General features: G+C 35.8%; 2 protein-coding genes across 5 annotated transcripts in view; one reads left to right on the top strand and one right to left on the bottom strand.

Annotated features, from left to right (window-relative positions):
- The window catches only part of LOC125248560 (NACHT, LRR and PYD domains-containing protein 12-like), a 1,264,817-nt gene that overhangs the window by 255,643 nt on the left and 991,182 nt on the right, over nucleotides 1-17,992 (bottom strand). The gene's annotated exons all lie outside the window — the stretch shown is intronic.
- acsl3a (acyl-CoA synthetase long chain family member 3a) overlaps nucleotides 1-17,992 on the top strand; it is a 38,518-nt gene that overhangs the window by 3,664 nt on the left and 16,862 nt on the right. For 2 of the 4 annotated variants that reach the window (XM_048160575.1, XM_048160576.1), the window contains exons 2-5: nucleotides 6,252-6,609; nucleotides 9,167-9,344; nucleotides 14,294-14,403; nucleotides 15,597-15,735. In XM_048160575.1, the coding sequence (XP_048016532.1) occupies nucleotides 6,253-6,609; nucleotides 9,167-9,344; nucleotides 14,294-14,403; nucleotides 15,597-15,735 (784 nt within the window). In that variant the 5' untranslated portion in view covers nucleotide 6,252. Of the gene's footprint in view, nucleotides 1-6,138; nucleotides 6,610-9,166; nucleotides 9,345-14,293; nucleotides 14,404-15,596; nucleotides 15,736-17,992 lie in introns of all 4 variants that reach the window. The other 2 variants (XM_048160578.1, XM_048160577.1) reach the window with 1 other exon arrangement.

Raw genomic sequence — 17,992 nt, 5'->3', positions numbered from 1 at the left:
AAAACACGACAGACAAATCCACATCTGTTGTGTTTTATTTACTCTTATAGTCCAAATTTTCATTTTTGGGTGAACTATCCCTTTAAATTCAACATGAGAGATTTTCTTCACACACAGTATGAGTTGCAGTCTGACTCGTTTTTCCGCCCCCTTTTGATTGACAAGATATAATTATCCCTGATTTTAAGCTGTTTTTAAACAATCGGCCAATAGCCGATAGTGGAAATACCTGCTTTTATTGGCGAAACCGATTATTGGCCGATATTTTGGTGCATCTCTAGTTTTGTTTTTGTAGCATAAACAAATGTTTCGTGATGAGTGAATCACATGAAAACTAACAAAATGTATCACATTTTATCCCAAAAAATTGAAATCGATATATATATATTTTTTGCATAAAGAATGGTCCATTAAGATTTGAATTGTCATTATTTGAATGCCACTACCACTAAGAACCATTCCAACAAATGTTTTTTATTATGCTCATGTTGCCAGAAGTCAACAGCGTTCATTGAAATTGAATGAGTTTAATTCTCATTACAGTAATGCAAACATTTTATTAAAAAGCACAAAACAAAAAAACAATTGTTTCTTGACAGGATTTGGGTGGAAAATGTGCTTTATTGTCATGAAAGTAACGTCATAAGTGCATTATTTCACACTGCCAGACACTGACGGCAGAAAACACACACAGATGAGGGCCACAGATGCTCATATAGGGCACAAAGTTGCACAGTAAAGCAGACAGTGTTGCTTTACAGAACATGACACAATGGCAACTCTCCCCTCTGTTTCTCTCGCTCAGCCTCTTCTTCTATCCTGTACGAGTGTTGGTGGTATCAAACAATGATCCTTTCATTGGAAAGAGGAAGTAAATCTCGCCTCTCTTCACATAATGAATAGCAGTGATTTCAGATTTATCACACAAAACCATTTTCATCATAAATACAGAGCACTCTGTTTCAGACCCACGATATTCAGCTTATGTTGTTGTGCAATGCTCTTATATGCCGCATTAGATTTGCTGTTTCCCTGTTGGTTAAGAGCTTTCAGACTTGAGCTTGAATAACTCTTGCTTTATTTACACTGAGAAAACAGCTGTGACTCACTCAATGCTCAGGAAAAGATACAGAAAAATGAACGAGGAAGGAAAAAAAGAGAGGCTAAAAATATGTCCAGGACATCAAGGAATATACCCAAAAATAACAATTCGATTTCATTTCAATACCATTTTAAGACAAAAAGTCTTACATTATGCATGACAAAATGTCTTAAATTATAGTGTTTCTCACACAAAGCTATTGTATTGTACATGTACAGTGTACAAAGCAATAGTACACACAACTTTTAATGGTGCTTTTTTTCTGCCTTTTAGCAGCTTGACAATTAAAAAGTAATATATCATCATCCACTTTCATTGTATGGAAATCAGAAGCTCAGACATTCTGCCTAACATCTCAGGAAGAAAACAAATAATGAGACCCGAGGGTGAGAAAATAACAAAACCTTAATTAGAAAACTTTAAATTCTGGATAACAGAGCAGAGTTGGGCAGCAGTGGAGGATCTTGGATTGTCATTCATTTGCTGACATTCATTGAGTTATTCATGAGTTCTTGAGAATGTATGAAAGGGATATTTGAGGCTTGAAAAGATGAACGTCCTCGGCCTTACAGACACTGATGAGTGTGAATAATACATGACATCAGCAGGAATAGCTTCTGCAGATCTTTTTCGGGGGGCGTTGTGTCCATGATACAGTACCTTTGAAGTATTCCTGGATATTTGATCTGTTGTGCATATAGGCATACGCTGGGGATTCTTTGACTGTAATACTCATCTTGGTTATTCATTTAGTTTACTGTTCGACACCGTTTATGATCATATATGTTGTATTCTATTTTTCTGACTGTGTAGAATAATGTGTATTGTGATGTCACAATAATCACTCACAGCAGTGAGGAGTGAGGTAATACAGCTTTACACTCTTAGAAGAAAAGTTCCATATAGCTACTATATTATTTTCCAAACCAGCAGACGATATTGTTCTGTCTATTCTAAGCACGCTGCAGTTTTTCCGTCTGCCTCATTAATGCTCCAGCTCTTTAAAGATTGGCTGTCAATGTTTTTGTTCATCAGCTAAATAAGTGATTCCAACCACATCATTTCCATGTGCCATTATCTTTATAGTTGTGGTGTCGACTGTTATATTCTACAATTTTTTTAAACTATATCTTTATTGTTATAGTTATCGTCCTTGGTGGAAATGGGCCTTAAAGGGCTCTGTCAGGCATTTCATATATAGAACCTTTTAAGGGGTTCCCATAATGAGATAATTTTATGGCTTTTTTATTAAAGTCCCCCTGTAGTCAGTAATTTTATCCATTAAGGGATACCCAAAAATGAAAATTATGTCATTTACTCCCACTCAAGTTGTTCCAAACATGTATAAATTTCTTGTTCTTCTGAACACAAAGGAAGATATTTGGAAGAATGTTTGTAACCAAGCAGATCTCGCCCCCCATCGACTACCATAGTAGGAAAAAACTACTATTGAAGTCAATGGTGCCCCAAAACTGTTCAGTTTAACACATTCTTCAAATATCTTCCTTTGTGTTCAACAGAACAAAGAAAATTATACAGATTTTGAACAACTTGATTGTGATGATGATAGAATTTTCATTTTTGGATGAACTGTCCTTTTAAAGCATGTTAAAAACACCACATAGACATTTAAACAACATTTAAAACTTGGTTACCTTATATAATTATACCTTATATAATTAATTTCCTTTAATTAATTCTTAAATTTTATGAATTAAACAGCTCATAAACATATTCACTAGAAAAAAAAAAATTAGCCCATTAAACATGAAAGTATTATGCAGTCATTTCTCCTTATATAGAACCTTTTTGGCATTAAGCGTTTTTTAAAATTTAGTCAAGTACCCTATAGTTTAGAACCCCATCGAACCATTCGTTTCTAAGAGTGTATTTATATTTCTTATGTGATAGTGCTTATAATCATGGGCATCACTTTGTTCTAATAAGTGGTGTGGGCGGCTGGTTGTGATGTCACAATATGGCAAAAATAGCCATGTGATGTATTGATCCCTTGTGTTATTATGCTGATGTTGCCATGGCAGATTATGCTTTTTCACCCCTGGGTAGATGATCCACCTCGTCTGTGTTTATTAAATGTCAAACAAGTCAGTCTTATTATTAGAATAAACAGGATTTAATTTAGGAACCTGGATGGCTTCAGGACCTGGGACAGCTCCAACCAGTGACACAAACCCCCACTTCCCCAAACACAATACTACAGATTCATGTCATATTCACTATTCATTATATTCATTACTATTATAGTTCTTACTAATATTTTGTATTCACTTTTATTTTTATATTTTCAGGTTTTTTATTTTAGTCTCTTTTTATTTTATATTTTATCTTGGCGCAAGTTGATTTGTACGGAAGAGGATTAGGGCCAAGCAATAATAAAAAAATAAAACCATCTCGAGATTAAAGTTGTTAAATTTCGAGAAAAAAGTCGAAATAAAAAATTTTGAGAATAAAGTCGTTAAATTATGTGAAAAAACTTGTTAAATTTTGAGAAAAAGGTCAAGATAAAATGTTGAGAATAAAGTCATTAAATTACAAGAAAAAACTCGTTAAATTTCGAGAAAAAGGTTGAGATAAAATGTTTAGAATAAAGTCATTAAATTACGAGAAAAAAGTTGTTAAATTATGAGAACAAATTCGTTAAATTATGAGAAAAATGTCGTTAAATTTCGAGAAAAAAGTCGAGATAAAATGTTGAGAATAAACTCATTAAATTACGAATTTGTTCTCATAATTTAACGACTTTTTTCTCGTAATTTAATGACTTTATTCTCATAATTTAAAGAGTTTATTCTCATAATTTAATGAGTTTATTCTCAACATTTTATCTCGACTTTTTTCCTCCTAATTTAACAAAATTTTTCTCATAATTTAATGAATTTGTTCTTGTAATTTAACGACTTTTTTTTCTCGTAATTTAACGTGTTTATTCTCAACATTTTATCTCGACTTTTTTCTCGAAATTTAACGAGTTTTTTTCTTGAAATGTAATGAGTTTATTCTCAACATTTTATCTCGACTTTTTTCTCGAAATTTAATGAGTTTTTTCTCTAAATTTAACAACTTTAATCTCGAGATGGTTTTATTTTTTTATTATTGCTTGGCCCTAATCCTCTTCCGTAGATTTGCGTAGGCCATGTGGCGGAAGCTAGTTATTTTATTTTGAAGTTTTAAATATGGATATTTTTCTTATAAAAACCAGTCGCTTCGCCTCAGAAGGCCTTTATTAACCCCCTGGAGCCGTGTAGATTATATTTATTATGGATGGATTCACTTTTTTGGGCTTCAAAATCAGGAGCGCCATTCACTACCATTATAAAGGAAGAACAATGAGATTTTTTTAACTCCAATTGTGTTCGTCTGAAAGAAGATAGTCATATACAGGGTGGCTTGACGGTGAGTAAATCATGTTCATAGTTCGGTGAACTATACCTTTATCTGATTGGCTCTTTATTTAGAGTGCATTATCATGGATTTATTAGGGGTTCAAGTGCGTAGCGCTTGTGATCGGGCAGACCAAACCGTAAGTCGTAGAGACTTGAAACTTTGAGGGCTGGTAGTACTCACACCACCTACAACATCATCAATGTTTCGCCCCAATCAGCCTGACGGGGGCGCTACAGTGGTGAAAAGTACGAAATTGCTCGTAACTCCTAAACCGCTAGGCGTAGGCTCAAGTGTCTTGTATCGTTGGAATCCTTTTTGAAAAACCTACTTTTGCGAAGTAGTCCTAGGTTTTTTGCCTGATCGAAACCAAACCAGTGCAGCTACATTCTCTGGAGTCTGATTGTCAATAATTATCAAAAAAAAAAGTTGAAATTTCGATTCACGGTCTCCAAGGGCCACCAAAACATTTGAAGTGGGTGGAGCCACTTTTACTAAAATGGCTATAACTTGTGAATGGAATGAGATATTATCACCAAACTCAGCACACCTATGTAAGAGCTCATTCTGTGTCGTGTGAAAAAAGATGTGACAACTGGCCACTTGGTGGCACTATAACATCAAAAAAAAACTGAAAACTACTTCACCATTAGTCCGATTGACTTGAAAATTGGCATGCAGTGTATTTGTCCGTGGTGTCAAAAACATGTCTGCCATCAGCCAATGAATTTTGAGCAGCTATCAGACAAGGTTAATGGAGGCCGATCAGAACGAAACTCACTGGGTCTGTTTGATTCATGGTCCTAGATGCCTGTGAGAAATTTGGGGGGAAAAACAGCCACCAGGAGGCGCCTTCGTGTTTCTCACGTGTGTAAAGGATTGTGTATAGTGCGATTTTTCACACATGCCCACAATATTCATACCACATGGTAGAACTCCTCATTCTGAGCAACTTTGCCTCTAGGACGGCCGCTGCCCACCGAATCGTTTGTTAAATATTAGAGATTATTTCAAAACCCAACTTTGGCGAACTAGTCCTAGGTTTTTGACTCAACCTTGATAACTGTTAAAAAGCTTTAAAAGCTATATATTTCCTATGGCAAATTGCCTGTATTGGCTGTAAATGGTCTTTTTCATCTACGATGGAGATGGTTACAGGTTTGCTAAATAAAACATAATACCTTTTTACGCATGTGTTTAAAGGCCTTAAAGTGCTTTATCCCAGATAATTGCTGCTCGCAGCTATATTGTTATTATAGCTTTTGTTGAAATTTTGAATTAAAAATATTTCTTTGGTTTTAGTTTTAGTTAACAAAAATAACCCTGACCCACACTCACAAAAACTCATGCACATGCTTAGTTTGATGTCACCTTTCACCCGCTTTTGGATTTGTGCAGAAATCTGGGCAGAGAGTCAGACCTTACACACCTCTGTTTGTACCACTTTCTAATCTGACTCTCCTCTCATGGTTCCATGATTCTTTGTTGAGGTGGATGGGGTCAAATGAGTCAAAGTTGCGAAATTTCCATCTAACACGTAATAATCACCCATGATCTTCACTGGAATGTTCTGATGATGTTCGGTGTTGGTGTGTGTTTAACAGGAAGATTGACTGCTTGTATTTCTCGTTTAGAAATGAGGCTTCACTGACACATCGCAGTGGAGAAGAAACAAAAGAAGAAGAGGAAGTGACATCATAACGTTCCCTCACTGTTTGTATTTTTTTTTTCTATTTTATTCTGTCAGTATGAGGCTGGAGCAGGATGTGAGTCCAGTAGTGGTCATCATATTCAGACTGGTGGTCTGGCTTTATTCTCTCATCTCTTACCTGCCGTACCTTTTGCTGAGATCGTACGAATCGCAGTCGCTCTCCAAGTGCTCGCGGAGGGTGAAAGGCCGTTCCGTGAGCGGACACCCGTCGGGACCCTACCGGGATGTCGCAGCGCTGAGGACGCTGGCGTCGTGCCTACAGCCCGGGGTGAACACACTCGATCGGGTGTTTGAATCATCTGTATGTCGCCATCCTGACCTGGACTGTCTTGGCACCAGAGAGCTGCTGAGCGAGGAAGACGAGACTCAGGAGGATGGAAGAGTCTTCAAGAAGGTGTGTATCACCTGAAAGTCCATGGTATGCTTTGGCCCTTCAAAACTCTTGGATGGTGTCTTGGATGATGTCTACTTATATTGTTAGTTAAACCTAAAGTCATAGTGTAGTTTTTATGAATATTTCTCACCTTAGAGATGGTTGACTAGTCATCCGCCAATGGATTAGTATTGAAAACATGCTAAAAACACTGAATTTACTTATGAATTAAGGAAAAATATTCTATTTAAGGTATTGAATTAAATTAAATGCATGCTGCCTAGGATATGCTATATTTGGGTGCAAATTATAGTAAATGTAGACTACAAAAGTTTGAAATAATTAATTACAATTATTATTAAATATTTTTGCACCAGGGCTGCATTTATTTGATCAAAATCCTGTAAAAACAGTAATATTGTGAAGTATTATTACAATTTAAAAGAGCTGTTTTCTGTGTGAATATATTTTAAACTGTAATTTATTCCTGTGATCAAAGCTGAATTTTCAGCATCATTACTCCAGTCTTCAATGTCACATGATCCTTCAGAAATCACTCTAATATGCTGATTTTCTGCTCAATTATCAATTATTATTAATAATGGTTCTTTTTTTATTATAAGTGTTAAAAACAGTTTAATATTTTTGTGAAATCGTGATGTATGTTATTTCAGGCTTCTTTGATGAATAGTTCAAAACAAGAATAGCGTTTATTTTATTTAAATCTTTACTGTCACGTTTGATCAATTTAATGCATCCTTGCTCTATAAAAGTCATTCATTTAATAAATTACAGATATATTCAAATAGAAAACTGTAATGTTTTGTAATAATACTGTATTTTTGGTAAATAAATGCAGCCTTGATAAGTACTAAAAATATTAAAACATCTTAATTTTGACTGATAGTGTATATTCAAACATATATTTCAAACATAAGTTAATGAGCTGATGTCATAAATGTGATTACTTCTGTATTACGTGCTTCTTTTGCAGCTTAGTTTTAATAAATGGTCTGAGTGGACTAATAAGGGAGTTTTGTTTTGTGTTGTGTGGCAGTGTGTCTACATAATACATTAAACTGTTTTCAGAAGGATGGAGAAAATCCTGTTTTCCATGCCATGACCCCTTTAAATCAACCGGCCTGTAACTAACTGACCTGCAGCATGTGAATGATCTCTCAGTTCTGATGGTAATCCTATTGTCCAGTGCTGGAGCAGCTCATATAGTAATAAAATTCTCCTGCGTTACTGCTGTTACTCAACTAAAGCTGCCAAACATGTGCTGCTGTTGTGCAAGATGAGAAGGCCTTGATTATGCATCCCAAACAACTGCTGCGTGTTTCTTTCTGAATTGTTGTTCTAACATTGTTTAAGAGAGCGCTCTATTTGTTCACTATTCTGGCTTGAATACTTAACAGCAACATCCAAAACACAAACCTGATGCACTTTTGTTGCATTTTACTTTTCTCCTGAAGGGACCATTTTCCATCCTCACATGAATTAATTAGGCTGCTTTTATATCTGTACCTTTAAGAGTATTATTATTTTGTAAAGAAGCAGATATTCTTTGGATGTAAAAAACAATGACAACTTCCTTGCAAAGTTCCTGAATACTGAACAGGCATTGATATATAAATGTCTATAAATGTTATACTGTAAATAGACTGTGGAGGAAGTTTTAAGTTAATTTGTGCTGTGCTCAAAAGGTCAATGACAAATTTTACACTTCAATACTTGTAAAGAGGCATGGGTATTATATAGCTATGGAAGCTTGTTTCCACCACTAAATAAAAAAGGTAATTGCGACTTTTTATCCTTCAATTCTGACTTTTTTCTCACAATTGCAAGTTATAATGTCAGAATTGTGAGATATAAAGTATGTCTCACAATTCTGACTTTATAACACAATTCTGACTTAATATCTCACAATTCTCACTTGATAACACAATTATCACTTTATATTATGCAATTCTGACTTTATAATTTGCAATTCTGACATTATAACTCGCAATTGTGAGTTTATATCATGCCATTCTGGCTTTTTTTCTCAGAATTAAGACTTATAAAGTCAGAATTGTGAGTTATATAATCTTGTGAGATATAATCAAATTAATTGTGAGATATAAACAATTCTGAGAAAAAGTATTTTTTCCCTCACAATTGGACATTATAACACTCATTTGCCAGTTTATATCTCACAATTCTGACTAATTATCACGCAGTTCTGAGGGGAAAAAAGTCAGAATTGTGAGATAAAAAGACACAATTACCTTTTTATATTTTTTATTTCATTGCGAAAACAAGCTTCCATATATACCAGTGCAATAGCAGTTGTAAGTGAACTTTTGAAAAAAGAGCTAAAACAAAATGCTTCAGAAATGAATTTTGAATATGTTAAATAAGTTGAATATGATCTCTCTAAATTCTCCATGAATTGTGACTATCTAATGAACCAATAGGAGGAGCTGTTGATTTGTAAAATTGTAAAGCCTGATACAATGGCAGTGGGTGAAAAGTTGAAGGACTGAACAGGTGACCAGCTCGACACAAAATAATTTCAAACTCTTTTTCTCTGCAGGTGATTTTGGGAGAGTACCGCTGGATGTCGTATGATCAGGTGTATAAAGAAGTGAGAGCGTTCGGGAGCGGTTTGGCTGCTTTAGGACAGAAACCTCTGAAAAACATTGCCATCATCTGTGAGACCAGAGTGGAGTGGATCATAGCAGCGCAAGCCTGTTTTATGTACAACTTCCCATGTGAGTCACACAAACACGTGCAAAACAAAAAAAACATCTCTCAGGTCCTTCTTATCAAGAACTGTTTTTTTGGCTGTTTAGGTTTCTTAAGTTGGTACATGATTCTTTCAGCATTAAAAATGTTCTTTAAAGAGTTCGCACATTTCTTCAGGAATGACCGAATTGTAGTATTTCTAAGCTGTAGTCAGTTTTACTTTATGTATCATAGAAAACACAACATGATACATACAGTAGGTGCACAGTGTGACACTGCTGTTATTAAATAGATAAACATGCACATCTCACCCCGCACATTTATGCAAGTCTACAGCCAGATTTGTTCCATATTTGTGTGTTTATGACACACATGGGGCTAATACAGAGGTTTGTGTGTGTGTTTTGTATGGAGGTCAGATTGTCCTCATTGCACTGCTGTTATATAAACGCACCGTCCTCCCCACCTCCTCCTCCTCTCTCTTTTCCTTGCCTTCCTTTTTTTTTCTCTCATTTTCCTCTAAAGTGTCTGATGGCGACGTGATTTTTCTCAGCTCTGAGGCCATCCCTAAACACACACACACACACATACACACACACACACACACACACACACACACACACACACACAAAAAACATTCACTCGCTTGGGTAAATCTCACAAAACCTGTCAAGATCATGTCCAAGTCACATTTCACCCCAAAATCAAATATATATTTGAGATAGATAGATAGATAGGTAGATAGGTAGATGGGTAGATAGATACACACACACACACACACACACACACACATTAAATTGTGTATACAGTACAGTCCAAAAGTTTGGAACCACTAAGATTTTTAATGTTTTTAAAAGAAGTTTCGTCTGCTCACCAAGGCTACATTTATTTAATTAAAAATACAGTAAAAAACAGTAATATTGTGAAATATTATTACAATTTAAAATAACTGTTTTCTATTTGAATATATTTCACAAAGTGATTTATTCCTGTGATGCAAAGCTGAATTTTCAGCATCATTACTCCAGTCTTCAGTGTCACATGATCCTTCAGAAATCATTCTAATATGCTGATCTGCTGCTCAAGAAACATTTAATGTGTACAATTGTACAAAATATTAGTGTACAATATTTTTTTTCAGGATTATTTGATGAATAGAAAGTTCAAAAGAACAGTGTTTATCTGAAATCTAATCTTTTGTAACATTATAAATGTCTTTACTGCCACTTTTGATTGATTTAATGCATCCTTGCTGAATAAAAGTATTCATTTCTTTAATTTCTTTTCAAAAAAAATAAAAATAGAAATTCTTACTGACCCCAAACTTTTGAACGGTAGTGTATAATGCTACAGAAGCTTTGTATTTCAGATAAATGCTGTTCTTTTGAACTTTCTATTCATCAAGGAATCCTGAAAAAAAAAAGGATTAAAAAAACTGTTTTCAACATTGAAAATAATCATAAATGTTTATTGAGCATCAAATCAGCATATTAGAATGATTTCTGAAGGATCATGTGACACTGAAGACTGGAGTAACGATGCTGAAAATTCAGCTTTGCATCACAGGAATAAATTACTTTGTCAAATATATTTAAATAGTACACAGTTATTTTAAATTGTAATAATATTTCACAATATTACTGTTTTTTACTGTATTTTTAATTAAATAAATGTAGCCTTGGTGAGCAGACGAAACTTCTTTTAAAAACATTAAAAATCTTAGTGGTTCCAAACTTTTGGACTGTACTGTATGTATTATAATGTATTATATATTATACATTTTGTGTGTGTGTGTGTGTGTATATATATATATATATATATATATATATATATATATATATATATATATATATATAATTTTTTATATCATATAATTTTAATATTTAATAAAATTATGTATATTATTATATTATATAACTTTATTTATTTGTTTAGACATGTTATCATGAGATTCACCCCCTCTTGTCTGTCACATAATATATTCACAGACACACACTCAAACTTCTGGGTCATTTTGGCTGACTTCTGCACCCTGGTGTTTCTGTCAACATCAGATGCTCACGTACTTGCTGTCATCCGGCCTGTGTGTTTGTGTGTGTAAGAGAGAGTGGCTGTGTGTTCATATGTTGCAAACATGCATTTTTTCACGTGTTTATGTCAGATAATGTGAGTGTGTGTGTGTGCTCTTACACATTTAAGCTTATTAGCATGTGTGTGCGTGTTGATGTTTCCGTGGTGATCTCTTTTCTGTTTGTGTCTCACGGCTGAAGTGTCGCGCCCTCAGGCAGTGACGCAGACTTATGATGTCACTGAACGCAGCTCACAGACCCCCTATGTTCTCAGTGTGCTTTTGTCAGTGTGTGTTTATATCTGTGTATGAGCACAAAAGTAAAGGCACATTGTTTGAAACAATTTTTCATGTGCAAAAATGTGTGTAGAGCCAGTGTATACAGTATTTATTCATATGTGCATGATTAGATTTGTTTACTGTGTGTGTTCTGGCTTGTGCTTGTATGCCCTCATCCTGAACTTTTCACAGCCATGCAAGCTGCTGCTACTGATAACTGACACAGTTACACAACTGCATGCTCAGACATCAGGGGCAAATTATTGAGTGCACCTTTACATTATTTTATATACAAACCCGATTCCAAAAATGTTGGGACACTGTACAAATTGTGAATAAAAACAGAATGCAGTGATGTGGAAGTTTCAAATTTCAATATTTTATTCAGAATACAACATAGATGACATATCAAATGTTTAAACTGAGAAAATATATCATTTTAAGGGAAAAATAAAGTTGATTTTAAATTTCATGGCATCAACACATCTCAAAAAAGTTGGGACAAGGCCATGTTTACCCCTGTGTGGCATCCCCTCTTCTTTTTATAACAGTCTGCAAACGTCTGGGGACTGAGGACACAAGTTGCTCAAGTTTAGATATAGGAATGTTGTCCCATTCTTGTCTAATACAGGCTTCTAGTTGCTCAACTGTCTTAGGTCTTCTTTGTCGCATCTTCCTCTTTATGATGCGCCAAATGTTTTCTATGGGTGGAAGATCTGGACTGCAGGCTGGCCATTTCAGTACCCGGATCCTTCTTCTACGCAGCCATGATGTTGTAATTGATGCAGTATGTGGTCTGGCATTGTCATGTTGGAAAATGCAAGGCCTTCCCTGAAAGAGACGGCGTCTGGATGGGAGCATATGTTGTTCTAGAACTTGGATATACCTTTCAGCATTGATGGTGTCTTTCCAGATGTGTAAGCTGCCCATGCCACACGCACTCATGCAACCCCATACCATCAGAGATGCAGGCTTCTGAACTGAGCGCTGATAACAACTTGGGTTGTCCTTGTCCTCTTTAGTCCGGATGACATGGCGTCCCAGTTTTCCAAAAAGAACTTCAAATTTTGATTTGTCTGACCACAGAACAGTTTTCCACTTTGCCACAGTCCATTTTAAATGAGCCTTGGCCCAGACAAAACGCCTGCGCTTCTGGATCATGTTTAGATATGGATTCTTTTTTGACCTATAGAGTTTTAGCCGGCAACGGCGAATGGCACAGTGGATTGTGTTCACCGACAATGTTTTCTGGAAGTATTCCTGAGCCCATATTGTGATTTCCATTACATTAGCATTCCTGTATGTGATGCAGTGCCGTCTAAGGGCCCGAAGATCACGGGCATCCAGTATGGTTTTCCGGCCTGACCCTTAGCACAGAGATTGTTCCAGATTCTCTGAATCTTTGGATGATATTATGCACTGTAGATGATGATAACTTCAAACTCTTTGCAATTTTTCTCTGAGAAACTCCTTTCTGATATTGTTGGAAAGGCGGGGCTGTACCTGTCAATCATCATCTATGACGCAGTCAAATGAAGCGGGAGACAAACTTGCTGAGACTGAGAGAAATAACCTCAATTTGTGTGCTATTGTGGCGTCTATGACTGATTGTGAGTACCCATTCTAATCATTTGATAATCTTTATTAATCATAGTATTTGATTACGGTCAATTTTGCATTTCTCCATTATTATTGAGTTAATCTGAATGAACAGTGTTAAAGCAATCTAGCGCGTTTGGCGCGTTCACGCGCTGTGTCTTCACAATGACATTATTGTAGATGGTGATATCTTCACCCTGTTCCGAATATGTTTATTCATGTCACAATCTACTATGTTATTCATGTCCAGTTTATATGGGAGACTGTATAGTGCGCTGGGTAATATTTATTCCAGTATACGGACACTTTCGGTTTCAACGTGCCGATTATGTTTACATAAATGATGACAGCGGTATACTGCATAGTATTTTTCCACTGAAAGTTAATACTCTATACTGTAGATATGTATACTATAATATTTTACAGTGGAATTTGATGTGTAATGTGATTTAATTTATATAACAGTCAAGATGATGTTGATTATTTCTTTAATGTTTCATTGTAGTACCAAACTACCCACAAATTTCAACCTGCCACTTATGTAAATCTTCAGTGTTCAATAAACCCCTTTGATTTAATCTGATTGCCTTGATCCATTCCTGTGTTCTGATCGACACACCAAGAGGAAGGCGGGAGACTTAGAATCACCTGAATACAATCCTTTTTCAACTCCTTAACAGATATTGCTCCACTATTTTTCACCGCAGCATTGGGGGAATTGGTGATCCTCTGCCCATCTTGACTTCTGAGAGACACTGCCACTCTGAGAGGCTCTTTTTATACCCAATCATGTTGCCAATTGACCTAATAAGTTGCAAATTGGTCCTCCAGCTGTTCCTTTCCTCCAGCTTATAAATTATACTAGGTATTTGTTTTAATGTAAAAATGCAGAAGGTTTTGTGTGATGGGTAGATTTATGGGTAGGGTTAGTGTAGGGGACAGAATATACAGTTTGTACAGTATAAAAATCATTGTGTCTATGGATTGTCCCCATAAAACATGAAGACCCAACGTGTGTGTGTGTTACAGTGGTAACTCTTTACTCTACTCTGGGTGGTCCTGCTATTGCTCATGGACTCAATGAAGCTGAAGTTTCCCACATAATCACCAGCAAAGAACTTCTGGAAACCAAACTCAAGGTGATCAGACACTCTGGACTGTAGTTCCTTCAGTCAAAAACCACACTACACAAAGTGTTTCATGTAGTAATCTAATTAGTCTTACTCAGATCAAACATATTATTTAATATGACTTTAAAAACATCTAATGTAACTGTATGTCGGTCAGTGACGTGACGGGTCATTTTTTTGTCCAAAGGCCTTAATAATAATAAAAAACAAAGATATGACATCCAAAGTATGTAAGGTAGTACAACTAGATCTCTTTTATTGAATCCAAAAGGTTTTCATTATATTTTGCTACATATAAAGGTATTTTAAAGATTTTGAAGTGTCAAAAGGTCATTCGGTTTAAACGTCCAAAGGCCAATACAGCCATTTCATTTGTGATCAAAATATCTTAAAAAGTAATAAATGTATATATTTTTTTATTCTGGCATGATTTTATAACATCAAATATCAACATAGTGCAAAATGGTATTAAAATTATGTGTAGAAGTCATTGCTTTGTTATGAGAAAGAATGTGTTGAAAAATGAATTTCATTTGATGTCATTTGGCGTAACCAATATAAAAGTCACTAACTTGACAGGATGTGACATTCAGACACCTGCAAAGGAACACATTGGCAAAATAACTAACTCTCTCTTAACTATTTGAAAAATTCATGTTTTCACTTGCTCATACACGTCCTGAAACATCAGGTCATCTGGTACAACCGCTATAAAACATGGAAAATGTTGTAATATTTTAAAAACTTATACTAAATATACAATTTTTGTTTGTTCTTATGCTAGCTAGATATCAGCCTGTTAGCTTTGTTTGAAAATATCGTCATTCGGTAAAACCGAGATTTTGGTTAAACCGAATTACTTTTTTTAAATCTTGTTAAAAATGACAAAAACAGTGTTAATTGATTATGAAAACCACATAATTTCATTAACACTTAATAAAAATTCAAAATTAATTATATCTCCATTATGTTTTTTTTTTTAACTTTTAAAAGCAGGGGCTAACTAGCCAAACCTTGACCCCTTGGACTTATCAGACGCCACAAAACATTATTATCCAACAATATCACAGCCTACTTTACATGACCCAGCCAAATCCCAATGTCCCTTGTACATAATATTATAGTTTGTTCTGAAATACTTAACATTATGTCAGTTAAATGCTTGCACTAATGTTTTTGTCTGTCTGTATTTTGACAAACAGAGCATTTTACTGGAGTTGCCGAGATTACGACATATCATCATCGTTGACGATAAGTTCAACAGCGGCTCTGAATACCCACGAGGCATCAGTATCCACAGCATGGCGGCTGTGAAGAGACTGGGGGCCCATCCTGAGAATGGTACTTGTGTGTGTGTGTGTGTGTGTGTGTGTGTGTGTGTGTGTGTGTGTGTGAGTGTGTGTGTTTGAGGTCACATCAGGTCATGTGAATGAGAAATCCTCCATCTGTGTCAAATTAAGGCCAGGGTCGAGGGTGTCCCTGACTCTTTCGTTCTGCCGTTTACTTCCTCCACTATAATTCTCTGTGAAGCCCTCAACAGCTGGTAGTAGTAGTTGTCGTCACACACTGGAGAGTGTGTATGTGTGCGTTGGGTCATGTTTTCTCACACTGCCACAGACTTCACATGACATTGAGCTGATCTTCCTCCTTCAGCTCGACATGACATTCGCTCTGTTCTGTATCAGCGTGCTAATGCTAAGCCACATTGGCCATTAAAACACACTTGTGCACACAAATGTACACACTTGAATTCCCATGTTCCACATTTATGGTTCTAAAATCTTGGAACAGCTTAAATGGCACTCTCATTTTGAAAGCTAAAACGTTCTGTTCTGATACTGACATCTCACCCCCACTTCCTGTTCTTATCTTATTTCATTCATTCACACATAAAACTATGTTTTTACTTGAGTAGTCTTTATCAATTTACTTCAAACAATTATACATTAAAGTTTACAACCTATCCTCCCCTCATATCCAGTATTATGGGTTTTTCACCAAATAACAGCATAATTTGCCATTATTTACTGGTTGTTCCAAACCAGTTTTGTTTCTTAAATTCCTTTGAGAAAAACATCACTGTAATCAGATTAAAAACTGGCCTGGAAAATTCATAGGAATTAGTAACATCTTAAATGTCATGAAAATTGAGTCAAGGAAATTGCTGTAGTGAATATACATGTTTTTATTAATATTGAATTGTCTTAAACGCTGTATAAAATGAATTTTAATCACAATGATAGGAAAAGTCATTTAAATGTATGGGTCAAAGGGTGGGATAAAATGGGTTAAAACCTGAAAGAAACACTGAAATGATGATCTCCGTCCATGCATTTTATTTTGCTGTACATTTTAGAAGGTAAACTAAGTAAATTAGCAAGTAGTAGGAAATCATTCTTTTAGATTTACACACTCTGGAGATCAGTGCGAAGCTCTGTGATGCAGTGCCGGTCCTAGACTTCTATAGGGGGCCCTAAGCAAAACTTTTAAGGGTCAGTGCGTTCATAAAAACCACAAAATGACCTCCAACCCCTTAATCTGTTATTTCAGAGCAGTTTCACTGTCAGAAAACAACAGTGAGTTGAAACAGCAATACAATAAACAAAGAAGAAATTTACAAACAGTAGGACAAATACAATAGAAAAAATGTGAAATAAACAATTTAGCCTACTAAAAATAATAGCCTACTGTACAGAAATTGAATAATCAAATGTAAAAATAAAACACTGCATAGTCTTAACAGTATGAATTAATTATACACTAATTCTTATTAAATTTACTAAAGTTATTCAGTTAAGAGCGAGCAGTGCATGATTCTCTCATTTTCTTTTGTTGTTTGATTAACATTAAATGATAGACAGCGGCAGGTTTATCACTTTAAGACCGAATGCACAGATCTAATATACTGACAAGCATTCAATTACCTTCATAACTATTTATGTTCACTAAAGACTGAATGTGTTTAAATAAAAACTCACCAAGACAGCATTCTGACATATTCTTGTGTGTGTATTTGTCCATTTAAGCCAGGGGTGTCCAAACTCGGTCTACTGTCCTGCAGAGTTTAGCTCCAGCTTGCCTCAGCACACCTGCCTGGAAGTTTCTAGTACGCCTAGTAAGACCTTGATAAGCTGGTTCAGGTGTGTTTAATTGGGATTGGAGCTAAACTCTGCAGGACAGTGGTCCTTCAGGAGAAGGATTGGACACCCATCGCGCACCTGAAGTCTAAAGTAGCCTATAACCTAATTGTCCATGTTTCGCTGTCTCTGAGTGCGCACTCAGAAAGCCACCTTCGCCTAAATACCCTTTCGCAGCTAAATACACTTTCGCAGCTACATATCACCCTGTAGCTCAAGACTGGTTGCCCACTGAAGCTAAGCAGGGCTGAGCCTGGTTAGTACCTGGATGGGAGACCTCCTGGGAAAACCAGGTAGCTGCTGGAAGAGGTGTTAGTAAGGCCAGCAGTGGGTGCACCGTCCTTTGGATGAGATGTTAAACCAAGGTCCTGACTCTCTGTGGTCATTAAAAATCCCATGGCCCTTCTCGTAAAGAGTAGGGGTGTAACCCCGGTGTCCTGGCCAAATTCCCTCCATAGGCC

This window comes from Megalobrama amblycephala, linkage group LG16, assembly GCF_018812025.1.
Source record: "Megalobrama amblycephala isolate DHTTF-2021 linkage group LG16, ASM1881202v1, whole genome shotgun sequence".
NCBI lineage: Eukaryota > Metazoa > Chordata > Actinopteri > Cypriniformes > Xenocyprididae > Megalobrama > Megalobrama amblycephala.
This window is presented reverse-complemented; position numbering and strand designations above follow the sequence as displayed.